Source organism: Varroa jacobsoni, unplaced genomic scaffold (assembly GCF_002532875.2).
Source record: "Varroa jacobsoni isolate VJ856 unplaced genomic scaffold, vjacob_1.0 scaffold_1002, whole genome shotgun sequence".
NCBI lineage: Eukaryota > Metazoa > Arthropoda > Arachnida > Mesostigmata > Varroidae > Varroa > Varroa jacobsoni.
In genome coordinates, this window is record NW_019213904.1 from 70,695 (window position 1) to 88,494 (window position 17,800).

Sequence of the window (17,800 nt, forward strand, 5' to 3'; positions counted from 1 at the left end):
CCTAAACTACTACTACTTAATAAATACTATTTATTTCACTTCTAGCATCGTTGGCTGATACTCGTCCAGTATACGATTAGACAAACTGAATTTTACAATACGCTTAGCTAATGGTTTTTCCAAGGTTATTATATTAATAGGTACTCTCTTTTATATTTAGATATTAATGACTACTTCGCTTCAGTGAACACAGTGAATGAGGTATAACAATAGATGTACAATCAGCTATCAATTAAGAAGAGGACGAATAAATGTTCTACACCAGCTTGAAAGTCAGTGCACAAGCTAAATAGTACGGAGAGTCCTAACTAATACAATGCAACATAAAATGCACGCATTTTCCGTAATATATCATTTCATACTTTGAAAATTTTTATAACTCCTGCGTTTTATATGAAAATTCTATAAGCGGTGCAGAAAGCAGGAAGCGGTGCGGAAGCTGGTCTGTAATCTGAAAAGTTAATGACAATGTAAACATTTTAGACGTGGAAGAAAACTCTTTAGTTTTGACGGAATAACGACGCAAGCAATTAAAAAAAGAAAACAACGTCTTCAGTAGATCTACTATTTATAAAGTAAGTAGAACAAGAATGATAAAGGGAAAAAAAATTTCTGCGACGATCCTTATTATATGGTGTTTCTACATTTATGAATTTGTAAAAATACAGATCGGTGCTATTATTACTAATATATACATACGGAAGAGATCCATTTAGGCATTCTCTAAAACTAAAAAGAAACTCACGAGACAGAGTGTGTGCTAGGCAAACTTGTTCGACAAAGACTGCTTGTTAAACAATCCTGCATCTTGGATTTGGAACATATGCAAAAACAGATCAATATATTAGGACACTAATCCTGGCTACTTAATGCCAAGTTTTTTCATAATCTCCATTGATTGTTCGAACCATAATTGACGAATCTGTATTACGAGACAGATTTCGTGAGCTATTGAAGTTTTACAATTACTTTGGAATGACGTCGCGCTGGTCTAGTTGTTGACGTAATTGTTTGAGAATATCATAGAGTTGTTTTTCATTACAAGGCATAACTTGATGTAAGAGGAGGTTGCCGTTGTGACGCGGGACTGAAGACAAGCAAGCGACTCTATGTCCCTGTTTTCGATACTCGTTCGTATAATTTTTTTTATCTCATTAATTCGACCGAAATAAACATGTATACTATTTTTACATGCATCAGACCTGAGTCCTAAGATCAATGCACTTTTAGGTAGGTAGACCACTACAATTTTTAACTCTTCTTTATTCATTTTTGCAGGAGTCTAGTTTCGAATATAATATTTCCTTCCGGAATGCTTTGAAGCAACGAATCATGATGTTTCTAATAGTAAATGCTTGCCGAATGCAAGGTTTACGTGACCTCTCCAAACTAGAACTCATGTTTGTAAAGCATTAAAATTTTCTAATTCAGTGTGGCTCAGTGCAGTCCGTCCGTTAAAATTCCAAAGAAAGGTATGCGATTGACCTACCCCAGATTTCGAAAAGCGCAAGTGTATGTGTAATATCAAAAAAAAAGGTCGTGTAACGTCGACCTAATAAAATGTACATATATTTGTATCCATTCTAAATCAGAAAAACAGAAGGTACGTTGTGGTCACTAACTAGTTCTGAACTCTGTTAGTTACTGCCCTACAAAAAAGCGCTTAAGACTCATTCAAATAAACATTAAAAACGTCTCGGATTTTTGTTATTTTTGAAAAGAGCTTGGGGTGCCATATAAACAAGCATGGCAAAACAAGCCCTAGGTCTTAGTTTATCTCCTTTTATGGAATCATTTTTGAGGTTCTAGGCCTTTTGATGGAGGTTACATCTGAACCAAAAATTAACACCATGAATTAACGAGCTGATGGCAAGTTTAACCCTTTTAGTAGCCAAATTAAAAGTTCTGATCCAAACACATAATACGTGTGTTTATAAAGTTGCATATTCTCTGAATAATGCTAATTCGTAGGCAGATAGATTGGTGCCACATCGATGAAAATAGAACAAAAATTACATTCTCGCTTAATAGATAAAATATAACAAATATCTTTCAAACATTTGCTCATTATTCTTCTTTTGGTCGTTCTAAAATGCTCCTTATGAACCCATTTTTAAACCCATTTTGAAGCAGAAACATTGTACTTTACGAGCGTTACTCAAATCCAATCTGGATTAAAAACAGGACGAAAAGACTGCTCAACTCAGAAAAAAATAATACGCCGTGTTGACCCGTCTTTAAGTCTTTCTAATTTCTTTTCAGGTTTCTATCTTGTCTTTTCTCTTGACTGTTGATTGATTTAAGGGTTGGTAGATTAGGATATAAGTTAGAGAAAATTCTAGTTTAAAGAAATAGTAAATTTGCAGCTTGTTTGTTTTTATAGCTGCAAATATCTGTTTTCTTGATTGTAGACTTACATTTTATACCTCTATGAGTTTACTTTTCTTCACCTTGTATTCCCTACACCAAATAACATCAATAATATGGCAAAATAATGTAAATTAAATTGGAATCCAACCCAACTTGAAGGCAACAATCAAAACATATTTTGGTTAGCTAGAATCGGGGCTAAAAGCGCGGTTTGGTAAATGTTTGGCCAACATAGTTTAATTTTTAGAAATCAGCTGCATTTTTTACTCTGATTAATGTCTATACAATAATTAACCTTAGTTTATCTGAATGGTAGTCAAAAGTATGAATTGTAGCAGGTTTAACTTGAGTATCTTTGGTATAGGCGTCGGAAAGGATCGCAGTTTACAAAGTCATCTGGCGGCCCCCTAGAAGCCATTACATAAAAAAAATTGAAAGCATAATACCTGACTTGTTTGCTTACCTTGTTTTCTTGACATTTCACGCTTAAGCGTATTTTTGATACATGAAAACGGATTAAGTGCATATATTTTCATTGGCTTACTAAAGCTACCCCAAAATTGCAAAAAATATATGTTCCTAAGTAGTGGGCGTATATTTGCCTGCACCAAATATCTTTCGTCTCGATCAACAAATCTGGCACGTTTGCGGAACCAATGATATTATTCATGCTTGGTTTGTGTAGATAATCGAAGTAGCTACATCGCCAACTCTATCTGTTGTAATGCTGGACTAAAAGGATCGACGGTGACTTACAAAATTCAGTGGGTACAATATATGTCAACAAGCGTCTTCTATTCAAGCAATTTTTATATAAATTGGTGGGTCAATTGCGTTAATGCTCATATTCGTTACTTCAATAAAGTCAAGCCTCACTTACCACATCCGTTTCTTGGACAGATCGCATATTCTTCCCGCGACGAGCGACAGTACTAAAGATTCTCTCGAGCTGGAAAAACACAACAAACAAAACACCCTTTCTACAACCTGTTAACATAAGTATAGCTACTACTTAGATTGCTGTCGATCATATTAGCCCGCTACATTGCAGCTCTAGTACCTGTGTTAATTAACAGATTATTCTAACGCCTTTAAAAAACAAGGTCTTTGGACTCGTATTATTCGAAGTCGACTTGAGACACAGACAACGAAGATGAATCGATTGATTCATGGTTTCTAAATATAGTTTTATTTATAATACTATTACGTATTAGGAACGTTTTTGGCTGATGTCAAAAGACATCTATTGTAAAAGAAACAAAGATTTCATAGTTTAGGCTTTACAAAAACAAAGGCGATGTGAAAGTTGTTAGTGTACTTAACGTTCGTCCTCACTTCCGTAGAGTGTCATTTTTGTAATAAAAAAAAAGCGCTTTTTCCAAATCTTTTCAGCTTCGTGCAAGACATTTTAAACAAAGAAAGTTAGATCGGGATATAACTGTAAGGAATTGCTCGAATATTTGCAAGTAATAAGTCGAAATTTATGACACTTTTTCACGCGGCCAACAATACCGTCGATAGTATAAATAATGACGCAGAAGTATGCACGTTCGCTGAAACGTAGAGCAAAACCATATGATCATGAAGAACAGACGCAATATCATGGGCAGCCTGTTTCTGATTTCCTTGGCTAAATTTGTAGCACACCTCTTTTTACTGCAAGTGAATGGTCCATCTATAGAAAATCTACGTTAGTATAGAGTGATAGTGGACTGATTTGTGTGGTGTACGTAATCGTTTGAAAAGTGTATGTGAATCTCGCAGAAATTGCCCAAATAATAGCAACAATTTTTTTTTTAAATATTTTATGGTCAAGTGTCATCGACATCGTTCGGTAAACACAGCAAAATCCAGAAATATATCGGTTTGTGGTACCTACATAAATCTCTGTATCCTATTTTTCCTTGTTCGTGAAATTAGCCCCGGTTACAGAAATACGCTACACATAAGTATCAATGATTCCGAAATCACAAGCAAGATACCATAGTACACGATTAGTTGAGCAGTTATATAACAGGACTAAACACTTCGTTACTATGTGCGTTAAGATTCGCTTACTGTGTTAGCAGCGATTGCGTCCTTCGACAGATCTGTTCGCACGGAGGAGTCTGACCTGCACCATTAAATGGAGCTCCGTAGCGTGTGTTTACACGCTGTATTTTTGTCGAACCGAATGAACTTCGAACTGACGCAGCAGCACCACTGTGCGCTGCTACATACAGTCTGGCGTTTCGTTGTAGCAGCCCATACTGCCAAGTGATCGGTTGAAAAGTCATAGTGGCGGCGGCATTCGTTCAGACAAGTAGTAGGACAAGTACCTTGCGTACGTACGCTGGCTCCGCATTCAGTTGCTGTTTGGCTTTGATCTTGGCTCTGACCCCCGACACGTCGGACGGGTCTGTCAGTAAATATTATTTGGCTATTTGACATGAGCTTTGGCATCCCTTCGTCGAGAGTAGCGATTTTAATATGTACAATTGGAGGGAGAAGGTGGCGTCAGCGGAGGGGTTACGGTTATTTTTAGCGCGGGTTCAATGATGTTCTTGTCTGCTGTCGTTGTGTACGATATGTCCCGTGCAATCTGTGTCGTTTTGTGTATTGTAGGGTCTCCCTGTAGGGATGAACCAGCGGTTGGCTAACAGGAAGGGCACCAATATTAGCAATAGCGAGGAGAACAACATCCATAGCAGCAGCAGTCCAAAACGAAGTAGACACAACGGTCAGCAAGCAAGCGAATGAGGGGCTGTCTGCTCACCGAAGGGCCAGCAGGGCAGTGCCTTGGGTGTACAAACCCATGCTGCGGGTGATGCTGAAATGGAGGCTTAGCGCTAGTTGGGTTGGGGGCGGAGGCGGAGAAAGGACTGCGCAGTATATAGGCGGCTTCAGAGGCGAGTATCCCAACATCAGATCGGATGTACGTGAACTATTCGCAATACAAAAAAAGGCCTGGAGTCGGATCTATAAAGGCTACTATTAACGGAACGACGTGAAAAATCTCGTGTCACGATGCGTCCCGCACTGGCCCTTTTTATTATCGGAGTTGCGGTGTTCCTATTTACTGAGGTATCCACTTCCAAGCACGAGATCATTAAGAAGATCGTGCTTAAAAAGGCATTCAAAGCGTTCAAGAAGGCTCCAAAACTCATACCGCTGGTCATCCCGCTACCCATTATAAAGCATCACAGGCAAGAGGAAGTGTGGAAAATTCAGGAGGTGCAAAGCCACGGAGGATGGGAGCAAAGCAACGGATGGCCTATGCATGCGTGGGACTAGAGCACTACATCAACAAATGGCTGGTTATCAAATCACCCAGCTTTTGCATATGTAACAAAAATGTTTATTCGGGATTATGTTTCGCTGCTCCAAATTTTGACCTCGACGAAAACGGTCAAATACCTTGGTAACATTTCGAAGCCTGTGAGCAGTGAGTGGTAGATTTCTAAAATTGTTGGTAATTTTTTAATATGCTGCAATTGTGATTCGAATATCTGTGTGGTCTGTGAATGTTACCATTGCCCCGAATGACCGCCCGAAATAGCTACCACTTATTACTACTGAATACTTCGTGTCATCACCATTCTGTTCATTTTTCAGCATACCTTATAGATTGTCAATTATATCGTTATCGTCAGCATCGTCGTCAAACTGTTCGTGTAATGTAGTGAAGACCCAGAACACAGGAAATCGTCATCACCGTAGAAAATTATCGTTGGCATCCCGTTGCAGTGCTGTTTGATTACTTCGTTAGCACATAGTTGGATTGGCTTCAGAATGCGCCCTGTCCTTCGTACATATGTCATGTAGCGAAATCCCCCTCCCAGTCTTGCCCCATCGTTTAATCTTTTATCATCCACTTCTTCGATGAAAACAGCCTCTCATTTACTTATCATTCGCTCATTCTTCCATAATCACTTATTGACTCACACATCCACAAATTGGTTTCGACATAACATTTTAATTTGTCCTTCATGTTGGCCTTGTCATATTCGAAGCTAAGATCTTGAATGTTATCGTTATTTCCTTTCGCCATGCCTACAAGGCTTTTGATGTAATTTTGTGCATCATTGTAATATAGCACTATTGTCATGACCGTGTGCGTCTAAGGTGCGCTTGCATCAAATGCGCCTATGTATTTCCATTAATAGCATTCGACCGATTTATGATATGGTCGTTTTGAATGTTAAAGATCACCTTATGCTATTTTACTCTCATAGCAAGCTGTTTATCTTCGTTTCAGAGTAAAAGTTAAGATGATCATCTTCATCATCATCACCACGACCTCTGTTATACAATATTCCATTGATGTGTACTGCTGTGCACTATTTTCTGAATATTAGGTGTCTACAACAGCGTCTTTGGATACCTGTTATATATATAGTGTGTATATCTATTTTATGTATGTGAATGCGTTGATTCTAGTATAATTAGTTTTATAATAGAAACGGTTAAAAATGTAACAAAGAAGGAACAATCGTGTTTTCCTTAAATAGACAGATAGGTAACAACCAGCGGTAACTATGCAAAAAAAAACTTGAAACCATTATGTAAATAGACTTTTAATGTTGTCTTACGACATTCTAAATAATTCTGTTGGAAAAAGGGATCATGCCTTGAAAAAGCTCTAGTTAATTGTTTTATGTCTCAAGGTAAGAGGAACTGAGTGCACTCCTATGGCTAAAAACGAGCGCTATGCCTACAAAAGAACACTTATTTTAGCCTATTTAAATCAATGGTGAGCTTAGAATTTTGCCATCAAAACTGTTGTCAACGATCCTCTGCAACGAAAATCCTCAAAACACATATAAAGATTCCAAGCACTCGGCTGGCGTATTCGATTGTCAAAATTGCGACCGTTACCGAATCGAAATATTTAATCACCTCGCAATATAAACCTCCACTCGCAATATGAATATTCATTTTTATTTGAAAATAATTAAATACTAGATATATTATTTCAGTGCCCCAAAATAAGACTTAATAAAATATTTCTTAAATCAGATCGTAATATATTTATTCCCTTAAATATATCCGATCGTAATCAGTTTCACTAGACATGCCGTCTCAAAGAGGGCTTTAAATTCTGTACCTTTAGGGACGCGTATTTAGGTGCGCATAAGATGTCAGATATAAGGATAGATAAAGAAAAAGTCAATGTGATAGTTATGTTGGTTAATTTGAAAGTTATGTTTTGATACGTAAATAAATAAAAATTGTAAAATCCTCGATAGAAGTAGCCACAAGGAAATAAAAATAAAGGTAATGCGACAAAAGACGCTCTTGAACCATAGCTGCTACATATACTGTACTACTGTATATGCCGACTGTGTTATGTCATCTGATTTGTTGTTACAATTATCATCACTGTTTTATGTCGCACTTCGCTACCGCTTTTTCACAGTAGGCCAATATCGATCAGACCAGAGAAATTCGATCGAAGAAGCAGCTGCAGCAGAAGAGAAAGATAAAGAAGCGAAAAAATGATGTTGTCAGGAGAAGATTGTGACCATTAAATAGGTAATAGTCGTGATTGTTATGGTAATAATCGTGTTGATAACGCAGTCAGTGGTCAGGTGTTAAGGGGACGAACGGAGGGTACCTTGTGCAGTGAAAGCGAAAGAGACAAAGGCCAAGGTCATCGATCAACAATACCATGGAATACAGCCCCTCATACAAACCGAAGAAAAGGGAAACGCATACGGGGAAAAATATATGCCTATCAGCACATACTGGTTTATGATCGGCAGATGAACATAAATAAAAGAGACTTATCTGGTGAGTAATGTATTATTGCAATGACAGTGTTTATTGTTAATCTTACGTAACGTCGACGAGTAATAATTCGCGAGACAACATTTTCTTGCTCAAGAAGGTACTACTGTTGGACAATAGAATTAATACTGTCAGTTAGTGTGACAATGTATCATACGTAAATGAGCATTTCAATTGGTTAAGAACTCATTCCGAGCGAATTCCAAATTGTAAACTGCGAAAATTAGAGCGAGGCTTGATAGGATCGAGTTAATAGGTAAACAGTTTTCCATGCTTTCTTAAGGAAGAGTATTTATTAAGCTCCAGCCCTTTAAAAGACAGCTATGACAGTCTGAATAAATCAAATAATTTAATCTTTTTCAAAAACTATAAACAGTATTGCGGGTATAAAATGGAGATGGGAAGAAGTATCCACACGTAAATATTACAACCATTAATAAGGAACCATATGATCAAGGAAATATTTCAGCAATAATTAAAGTAGGTTAAATAAGTTTAATGTTATTAATTTCACCTTAAAACTGGAAGATTTGTTTGAAGATGAATAGCGCTATACGGCACTGCTTTGCAGCGTTTTGCTCTGTGTAAGTAGAGAAAAGCTTGCATTCGAGGTGTTTCCAGATATAAGAGTCACGAACGGTTTACATGATAAGAATATGTGAAATAATATAGAATTCCATTATAAATTAAAAAAATAGTAAATAACCATATCTTCAGAATCTTGATTCAGAAAGCATTGCCAAAAGCTACGGAAACTTTATCTTCAATGCATTTCCCTATTGTATCACTTGATATAGTAGCAATAAAGTAACAACAGAAATTGTCGCCCTGCTACCTGAAAGCTTATTGATTAATTATTATGGCTATTGAAACGTTAGCGATTCTAGATATTCATTCCGCTCGAACTTTATAACGCAACTTATATATTTTAATTAGATGACAAAGATGACCAGTAAACATGTTTTAGGAATGTTGTACGAATTCACGTGCTTAGTCAAATTGACCACCCATAATAACGAAAAATAGCGACTTGCATATGTGCTTGCGTTATGAAATTGATGTCTGTGGGAACTTCCCACTTGTAGGAAGCAATGTTGCACTGTGTTCCGTGCCATTCATATTGTCTAAGGACGTTGTCGATATATTTGACTGCGAAATTATTAAAGAACTTTTGTCATTCCAGGCTAGCTACACGATCCTAACAGCAAGTTTATTAAGATAGAAAGATACATGTTCTATTCTCAATTTATATTGGAGCCTAAATAATAAAAAATGCATTTTATTTGGTTTGTAGTGTAACATTGTAGAAATATGATTCAGAAAATTGTGGAATTCGAAAAAAATAAACATTTTAAATTATATGTTTTGTTTTTGTGGCAGCAGTTCAGAATCGTCGTTATAAAATAGTTTTAAGACACGAGCACAGCGTGTCTGTTTCGATATGGTAATTTATTCAATGAGGTACATGATACATTGCCGCATCTTGATTAGGAAGTGCCCGATCAATATACAGTGGATTGCATAGCTTCTGAAACGCTACCATCTTTACTTTTTATCTTCACCATGTTTACTACACACGTACGGAACTTCAAGTGACAGCCGAATGGCACACCCGAGCCCTTATATATGTTTGCTACGATAGTCTCTTGTCCTTTGAAATAGTGTCCAGTATTACCATCTATTGTTTTCGTGTAGTGCATTTGGAGATAAATTCAATTGATTCTATTTTCCTCAATGAGAAATGTTATTGATGACGTTATGTGGTTCTGAAAAATCTGCACTATCTAATCTTTATATACATAGTTATATTACCTTCTTGCATCTTGTATTTTACATTTAGGCTACTAAGTGTTAGTTGGAGATCACGCAAGAAGACTCTATATATAAAAGATCGGAAAGACAATTCCTAGGGGCTCTTGAAACTTAGAGGTCCAAGACCAAACGATCACATTTCACTTAGCTGAAACTGTCGTATCAAATACTTTAGAATCTGTAGTGTCACAAGGTAACTTACTTTTACAAGGCCTGAAGCTTTTAGTAATTTTGGATAGTTAGATAACAAAAAATAAATATTAATTGAAACCATGTTGTTCTTTCCAAAAACCAAGTCATCTTTTTTATTTTCGCGTTGCATATACACGTATATATATATTTTTTTTTAATGAGCATTCTTGATATGCTCAATAGTAACACAAATATTTCAACAAAACTTCTATTCTAAGCACTTCAAAGCGCTTAAAAAGAGCATATATAGGCCTCTCTCAATTTCAATAGTGCCTGATGCCAAGATAATTAACAAGGCTACATCTCTCAATGTAAGCTTAAAAACGCAACCCAGACTCACTTGTAGCTTAAAGTAATATCTCTACTATTTTTTCCTGTTATAAAAGAGTCTTTTTTGTCTTAGCCCAACTAGATTTAAGCTTTCTCATATTGAAAAATTTCTAACCACAAAACCGTTTTTTTTATATTAATACCTATGTTGATCTTCGAAACTGTGGATAGGCTCTAAACAAAAATACATTAAACACTCACGTCTCTGACCCATCGTGTTCGAAACAGTCGAGAAATGTAAAAGTTATTACCATATTTAAAAATTTAATATCATGAGGCGTAGGAGTTTCCTACAGCAATCTCACTGCTCCGAGGCTAATGGAGAGTCAGTTCTTCATAAAAAAATATGCTATATTAGTTAGATTACTTGAATTGCCGCTATACCACCTGTGACGGCTTTAGATTGCTTTACACTTACATGTTTACCTAATTTTCCCTGGTCAAAAATATTGGAATAGTAAATATATTAGAAAAGAAAAGCAGCAGTCATAAATAACTATTTTTCATACATCGACCAGTTTACACTTATTTAGATAAATTAAATTTAGTGTATATAATCTTTACTCTTTATTTTATTAAATTTTTTTGCCTTGCTTTGGGTAGTCTGTGGATAGAGGAATTAATTTTAGTGATAATATTATACAAGTCACGATACTTTTTAAGAATATTTTTGGGCCCAATGATCCAACTAGCGCAAATTAAGGCACCATTCGCTTTTGACTTCGAACCCGTCTACTACTAATTAATTACTGCTTATTGTAGCTTACACCTCTTTTGAATGAAATGCGTTTTCGTTTATAATACTTTTCGGCACGCGTTTCAACCATATCGATCGTGGTAGCTAGAGCTACTGTGAAAGTACTGGAATCAAGCTCACCTGTATATCTCACATTATACAGCGCAGAGACAATTACTCAAGCTGTGATACTGTAAATAGCATATATATTGGTTTTGATTAGCTAAATGAATACACTAAGTACATAAGAGGAAGTGCTCCTAAACTCTATACTAAGATAAAAAAAAAACTTTTATAGATCCAGAGCACATAGTGGCAGACGATTAAAAATGAATGCAAAGTTTACAAAAGTCAAAGGATATATAAATCTTAACTTCCTTACATATTTTAACAAACCAATAAAAACAAAGGTAATATCGACAATGCAGGTGCTACTTTTAACACTGGCAATCATACGGCCCTTAGTAACTAACGTTCGCAAAAATGTAAATTATAATCGGCAGTTTCGCTTACGCGTCAGGTTGACAATTATGTTTCATGTTCAGGCAGAACTTTGTTGACCTTAATAAATGAGACACGGCACAAATCTGGAGTGGTCTATGCAGCCATACTAAGGATGTTTCTACCAGATTTCAAGGATTTGCTTACGGATACGACGATGAACACTTGGTATACGATGGCAGTACATAGGTCAAGTGAACAAACTGCATATCATCGCATTATCAACCGCCGCCTAATTTCGTTTAAGACGAATTGGTCCAGCAGAAGTACGTTTGTTCTAAATGCCCTCCAGGTGCAAGGTTGTGTGCCTTTGCGTGTCTAACAAGCCTTGTGTCAAAAGAAATCACATTCACAATCACGTGAATACTGAGTGTAATAATATGATGTTGTTTGTTTTTAGAACGTTGATTGGCACCACGGCAGTTTATGGAGAAGTCCCCAATGGTCTCAAATATAGCCTACTTGACCTGGCTATGTCATTCGATGCCGAAAAATAACTTGATGGCAATACGTTAATCCTATATGGACGCGAGACGAGTGTCGAAGTGTATGAGCCTGTGGCAGAAACACTGATGCTATCGCCTGCGAAAGAATTAAGTTTCAAGGGCATGTTTCCCGTCACACCATTATCCCTTAAAGCTCAAGGACTGCCGGCAGTGACCACTATTACGTGCTTCCTGTAACTTACGGACCTGCACCATAAAGACACAAACCAAAGCATAATTTTTTAAAATCTCTGGGTTCGGTATCAAAAGGGCATCAGTGTCAAAACACAACAATATACATCTTTTCGTGAAACCATGAAATATAACGGGATAATATCGGAATACTGGATATTTTATAGAGAACATATAACTCAAACACAATTGAAAAAATAACTACATTTAAAATATATGAGAAGGAACATAGGTTAATTTGTTTTAGTCAAATAAGGAACCGTTAAATTCAGATGTATCAAAGTGTCTAAAAATAATGAATTTTATTTATTCACTTGGCTATTCTTGGCTTGGTTACTAAGACCGCGATGGCATTTCGGCTCGGGTTATCTAATAATATCTGTAATAAAAATCACCCAGCTCATTTGTCGGCCAATGCTCAACAACAAGCGGTTGGCACTCTAATCCTGGCTACTCGTCAAAAGACTTCAATGCGAGAAAATTTTAGGTGATAGCATATTTCACATTTTATTTGGCTTGAAACCAGACATTTAGAATTATTAGCATTGTGACTGACACATGGAGCAGCTAGAGAGTAAGTAATTAAGCCATCCCTAACAAGTTGAATATCCTGGTAATAAGGTGCAAGATTCAACTTCTTTGGGCACCTACCCTCTGTTTTTATACAAAAGCCCTGTGGTTCCCTCGCGTAGAAAACAACGGCCGGCCTGTTGATTATTAGGTGGCGCAAATGAAGTTCTTTTACTGCCCACGGCATAGACTGTAATAGCCATTTTAGGGCAGAGGAGTCCTAGCACCTGTTGCACACCAAATCCTACAACTACACGGCAGATGGCGATTTCTGTATTACCCGCTGATCACGTTGCCTTTTGGAATCATCACTGCCCGTGGAAATTGTATTACTACATTACACTAAAGCATCCAGGAGAATAGAATGAAAAAATGCTATATGTGCTGTTAATTGTCTCGATTTCTGATCGCACTGGATAACCTCGAAGTAGATGAGAAACGCGTAGAGCAAAAAGAAATGATCTAAAGGAGGGACTCGTTGATGTGCATCGATTAGTGGTAAAAGGTATAATGAAAACAAGATTTTTTCAGAGCATCTATCGCGGTTAGCTTTATCTGTAACGAAGTTAAACGGCTCGTTAAAAAAACACGAGAACCTACTTTGAATTAAATACATAAAACACAGTTAATTTTATTAAACTTAAATTAGTTATTTATTTAGTTAGTAAATTAGTTAATGGCAAAATATATTCATAGAAACGACTTAAGATTACGGATGCTTTTTTACGAGTAATAAAATAAAATGCATACTTGCTTGAATTAAAGGAACCGTCCTGCTAGACAGAAAAGAAGTTCCAAAGGATAATCACATAAAACAATTATAAAACTTCTGGAAAATTTGCTATGAAACAGTTTTAAATCATGTTGTAGGAATGTGATCCGTATTTTATTAGACTATGGGTGTTTCAATTATCATTGCGGATCTTTGTGGCTGCATTTTAGTATTAAGCTTAATTATATAGTAAGAACGTCTTAGATAGGCTATAACTTTTCAACATTCAGTTCCGTTGCTCTCGATTATTCAAGAATTAAAGAAAGGCTCGCATTGCCCAGAGAAGTCGTAATGTCCAAAGTAAGTGAAGTGTCTTAATATTCAGGGGAGTGATTATGATATTCTGCACACGGTCTATGCTATTTAGGCTGTAAAACTGCCTCTAGTGCCGCGAAACTTCCCTTCACTAGTGATCTATGAGCAGCAACAACAGATTGTAGTTAGTGGCTACAGTGAGCAGCCACGAGGGCTCCGTCCGGTGCCGGAACACCGAGCTGAGTGAATGGGTAACCAATTGAAGCAACGACCCAGTGGTACCATTTGGCGAACCATGGTTATATTGGCCTCCAGTAGCCCTATTATTGAATATTCGCCGCTGATGCTGAATTACAACTAATGGCTTTAGCCTTGACACTAGTGGCTTGTTTCCTGACTCACTATTTAGTTGCCATCGAGGAAACTATTGCTTATGATGCAAATACAAGGTTGTTTTTGTTGCATTAGCAGGCTTGTTCACGGTGCGTTGCACCGTGACCGGATCTTGGTCAGGGAGTGCTCGAATCAGGTACATAGATGTCGTCCTATTAAGAAAAAAACGTGGCTGCCTATATGTATGATTCTATAAATGAACCTACTTATCGGGGTCATTTTCGGACACCCGATCGGGAATCGACGTCAGCAGATCATCTGGCAACTGCTGCCGCTATTATAGGGCTGTTTGGGGATGCCACTGCCATTGGATGCTGCTATTAGTCTATCATTAACATTGGTGCCAGACCATCAGTGTTTTAGTCATGCAGGTAGAAGTAACCTTCTGCCCGCGAAACGATCGGTATTGACCTACAATTCCTCGGTTAACTCTCCTATTAAAATACGACAGCAGCAATAGCAATGGTAACAATGTTATTTTACAGCAATCGGGGTGGTAGCAGTGGTAGTGGCACTGGAAGCAATGCCAATTCGTGATTTGCCGTTGTTGTTATCAAAATTTTGTAATTTGCCCGAGGATCAGGCAACTTTTGTTTCGACAGATAAACTATAAGCAGTGATACAATAGCGAATTAATAAACCCAATCTGATCAAGCTACATCTGGAGCTACACACTGTACGGATGAAACAACATAGAGATGTACTCTTTCTTATGTAGTACTTATATGTAGACTGACATATTGAAAATGCTTTCATTAACACATAGATAGGTAGACGCGTAGTGAACATAGAACACAGGTACGTTTCGTTCAAACTGATGGTCACTTAGCACCATCGGCTGAATTGTTTTATTTTTTTGATCGGCAAATGAATACAACGAGCATAGAGCACAAATGTATAAAGGGATATCGAGCCGGAATAGAAGTGAACGATGCACGATAATCAACATAGGAGAATTGAGAAGTAAGGGCAGAAGGCATATATGCTGTGAGACATTAGTCCGGTTATTATTTTTATTATAGATGTTAGTTGTATACTGCTATAATGCTACATGCTACACATGAAGATGCTCATTTGGGGGCGAGTACGGAAAGACACTGGGCGCCTATAGAACGTACCACTTGTGTTCGTACTATATAAGAGAGTTACTGATAAATACAGTTATTGTATATTGCATTGCTTCGGATAATATTATAGCAGCCTGTGAGTGATCAGTGTAGTACAAAGCGAACATCGATAGCTATATCGATTAGAAGTTATCAATTGTTCTCGAAGACACACAAACGCACGTCATGAAATTTATGAGGAGGCTTTCTTTGACCTTAGTGATGGTAGTGTTATGCTTTTGCTTGACAAGGGATTCGCAGGCTGATAAACTACACCTCATTGGTAAACTCGCTCCCAGAAAGATCTTCAGGATGCTAAGAAATAATACTGTTCTTCCTTTAGCCATCCCATTTCCGATTACTAAGCACCCTTCTACAAAGAGGAAGGTGTGGAAAACTGAGAATTATCTCGGGTGGAAACCCGTCTTACACGATTGAAATCATCATCAATGGCACTAAGTAACACGACGATATGTATATTATAATTACTAAGAGTACTATTTGAACCTGCGACAAGTGCGTAATTGTATTTTGCGTATCATCATATAGGTAACCAATAACAGTAAGTTTTAATTGGTGAAAAATTAAAAAAAACTGCTGTGCAATTCGTGTCGTAACATTTCATGGTATTATAATGTACTTGTCAGCTTATAGACATTTTAGCTATGGGTTAATTTATGTCTTATCTGTACTTGTTTAATGCGCTCGAAATATGTATAGAGTATAAGTATATAATAATGTGTTTGTACATTCGTTTTTAATGTTTATCAGCAAGAGAATAATAAATCATATGTATATATATTTATATATATATGCAAATACATAGATATAATATGTATCTAGATAAATAAAATATATAAAATATGTGGATTTATTAAAGTGTCATTTAGCTACGTATCAGTTCGTGTAACTACCCGTGATAGTACAATCATGATAGAGGTGAAGTGCTTCAATCCAAAAATGTCGGGATTTGTACACGTTAGCTGTGTCCACATTGGACTTAGACCGTTTTACATAGAAATATTTCATATCGGTTAAGTATCTTCTCCTTGAAATTTAGTGCTACACGATAAGGAGCTGTTTTAATAATAATCAAACACAGCAGAACGGCTTGTCCTTTGTTCAGAGCTAGGTATAGTAAGTTATAAAATGCCAATGAATTTTCCGTTATCGCTTAATTCAGGGTGAGAAACAGCGATTTTTTAAGCAATCGATACAAATAGAAATAAAAACTAGTTTAGTTACTCTTAGGCAAAACTACAAGAAGCAGCAGTAGTATAGCCACCTGCGATCTTTGCTAACCGATTCAAAACTGCATATTGCTAAAACCTTTCGAATGGATTATCCATAGTCAGGGACCTGAATTACTTAAAAATTAACAGATGCTGAGGGAAACTTCTTTTACGCTATATTTAATGTGTCCCATTCCAGCATTTGAATTCGCTAAAAGTAAGCTCAAAACTAACCGCAATCTCCACAGCAAGCATGAAGAAAACGAAATATCCAAGGAGCATAAATCCAGTCGGGGCTAACTTTCATATATCAATATCTACAAGCGACCAGCAATCTTGTTACTAGATCTTGTGAGAGTTACGCGCACGGTTACACGGATATTACCAGCAGGCTTCGCTTCGCTGCCGGTTCACCCGTTTGACTACTCGTCCTGTATGATAAGGACAACTAAATCGATCTGTGGATTTTGTTGTCTATCACCCCTTTCCCTCCGGCGATTCTCTCCCATAAATACACACAAAAACAACATGGATAACGGAGCAGCCCGCTGAGAAAGTACGTTTAAAAAAACAATCATAAATATTTTAAAAAAATAGAAGAATAAAACTTGTCAAAAATCAACAATAACGGATATAATTGAATGATGATTTTATGCTAATACAAACACTAATTGCATCACATCGCGAACAAAGTCATTTTTACCAAACTTAACTATGTTGTCATATACATTGTCTTCGCATAATCAGTAAAAAAGATGGATTAAGGACTTCTTCGTTTTCAGCTAACTCTCTATACTGTGTCCTAACGACTATACGTTCGCAACAATCAGCAGGATACATCATGGATAATATATACACGCTTCCAAACTTTGGAATACTCAAGCAATTTTTTGTTACGACATTCAATTCTCACTGCAAAGTGGAAATATACCGATGAGTCGAACCGCTTGCGTGTTTAAAATGAACGCTTAAATCACAGTGTTGACAGATAATTAAAAAAAACTGCACATTACGTGTAGCGGTCCACTAAACAAGGTGGTCGTGAAGTAGGATCTCAAGTCAGCCTTCTGGAAGTTCAAAAACAG

At 36.9% G+C, this 17,800-nt stretch overlaps 1 protein-coding gene across 4 annotated transcripts in view; it reads right to left on the reverse strand.

Moving 5' to 3' along the window:
* LOC111265729 (calcium uptake protein 3, mitochondrial) overlaps positions 1–17,152 on the reverse strand; it is a 37,031-nt gene extending 19,879 nt beyond the window's left edge. Inside the window, exons 1-3 of one of the 4 annotated variants that reach the window (XM_086970615.1) lie at positions 16,950–17,150; positions 11,858–12,402; positions 3,251–3,319 (exon numbers count right to left, since the gene is read on the reverse strand). In XM_086970615.1, the coding sequence (XP_086826741.1) occupies positions 3,251–3,277 (27 nt within the window). In that variant the 5' untranslated portion in view covers positions 3,278–3,319; positions 11,858–12,402; positions 16,950–17,150. Of the gene's footprint in view, positions 1–3,250; positions 3,320–4,428; positions 4,832–11,722; positions 12,403–16,949 lie in introns of those variants that run through there. The other 3 variants (XM_086970613.1, XM_086970612.1, XM_086970614.1) reach the window with 3 other exon arrangements.
* Between the last annotated feature and the right edge of the window lie 648 nt (positions 17,153–17,800).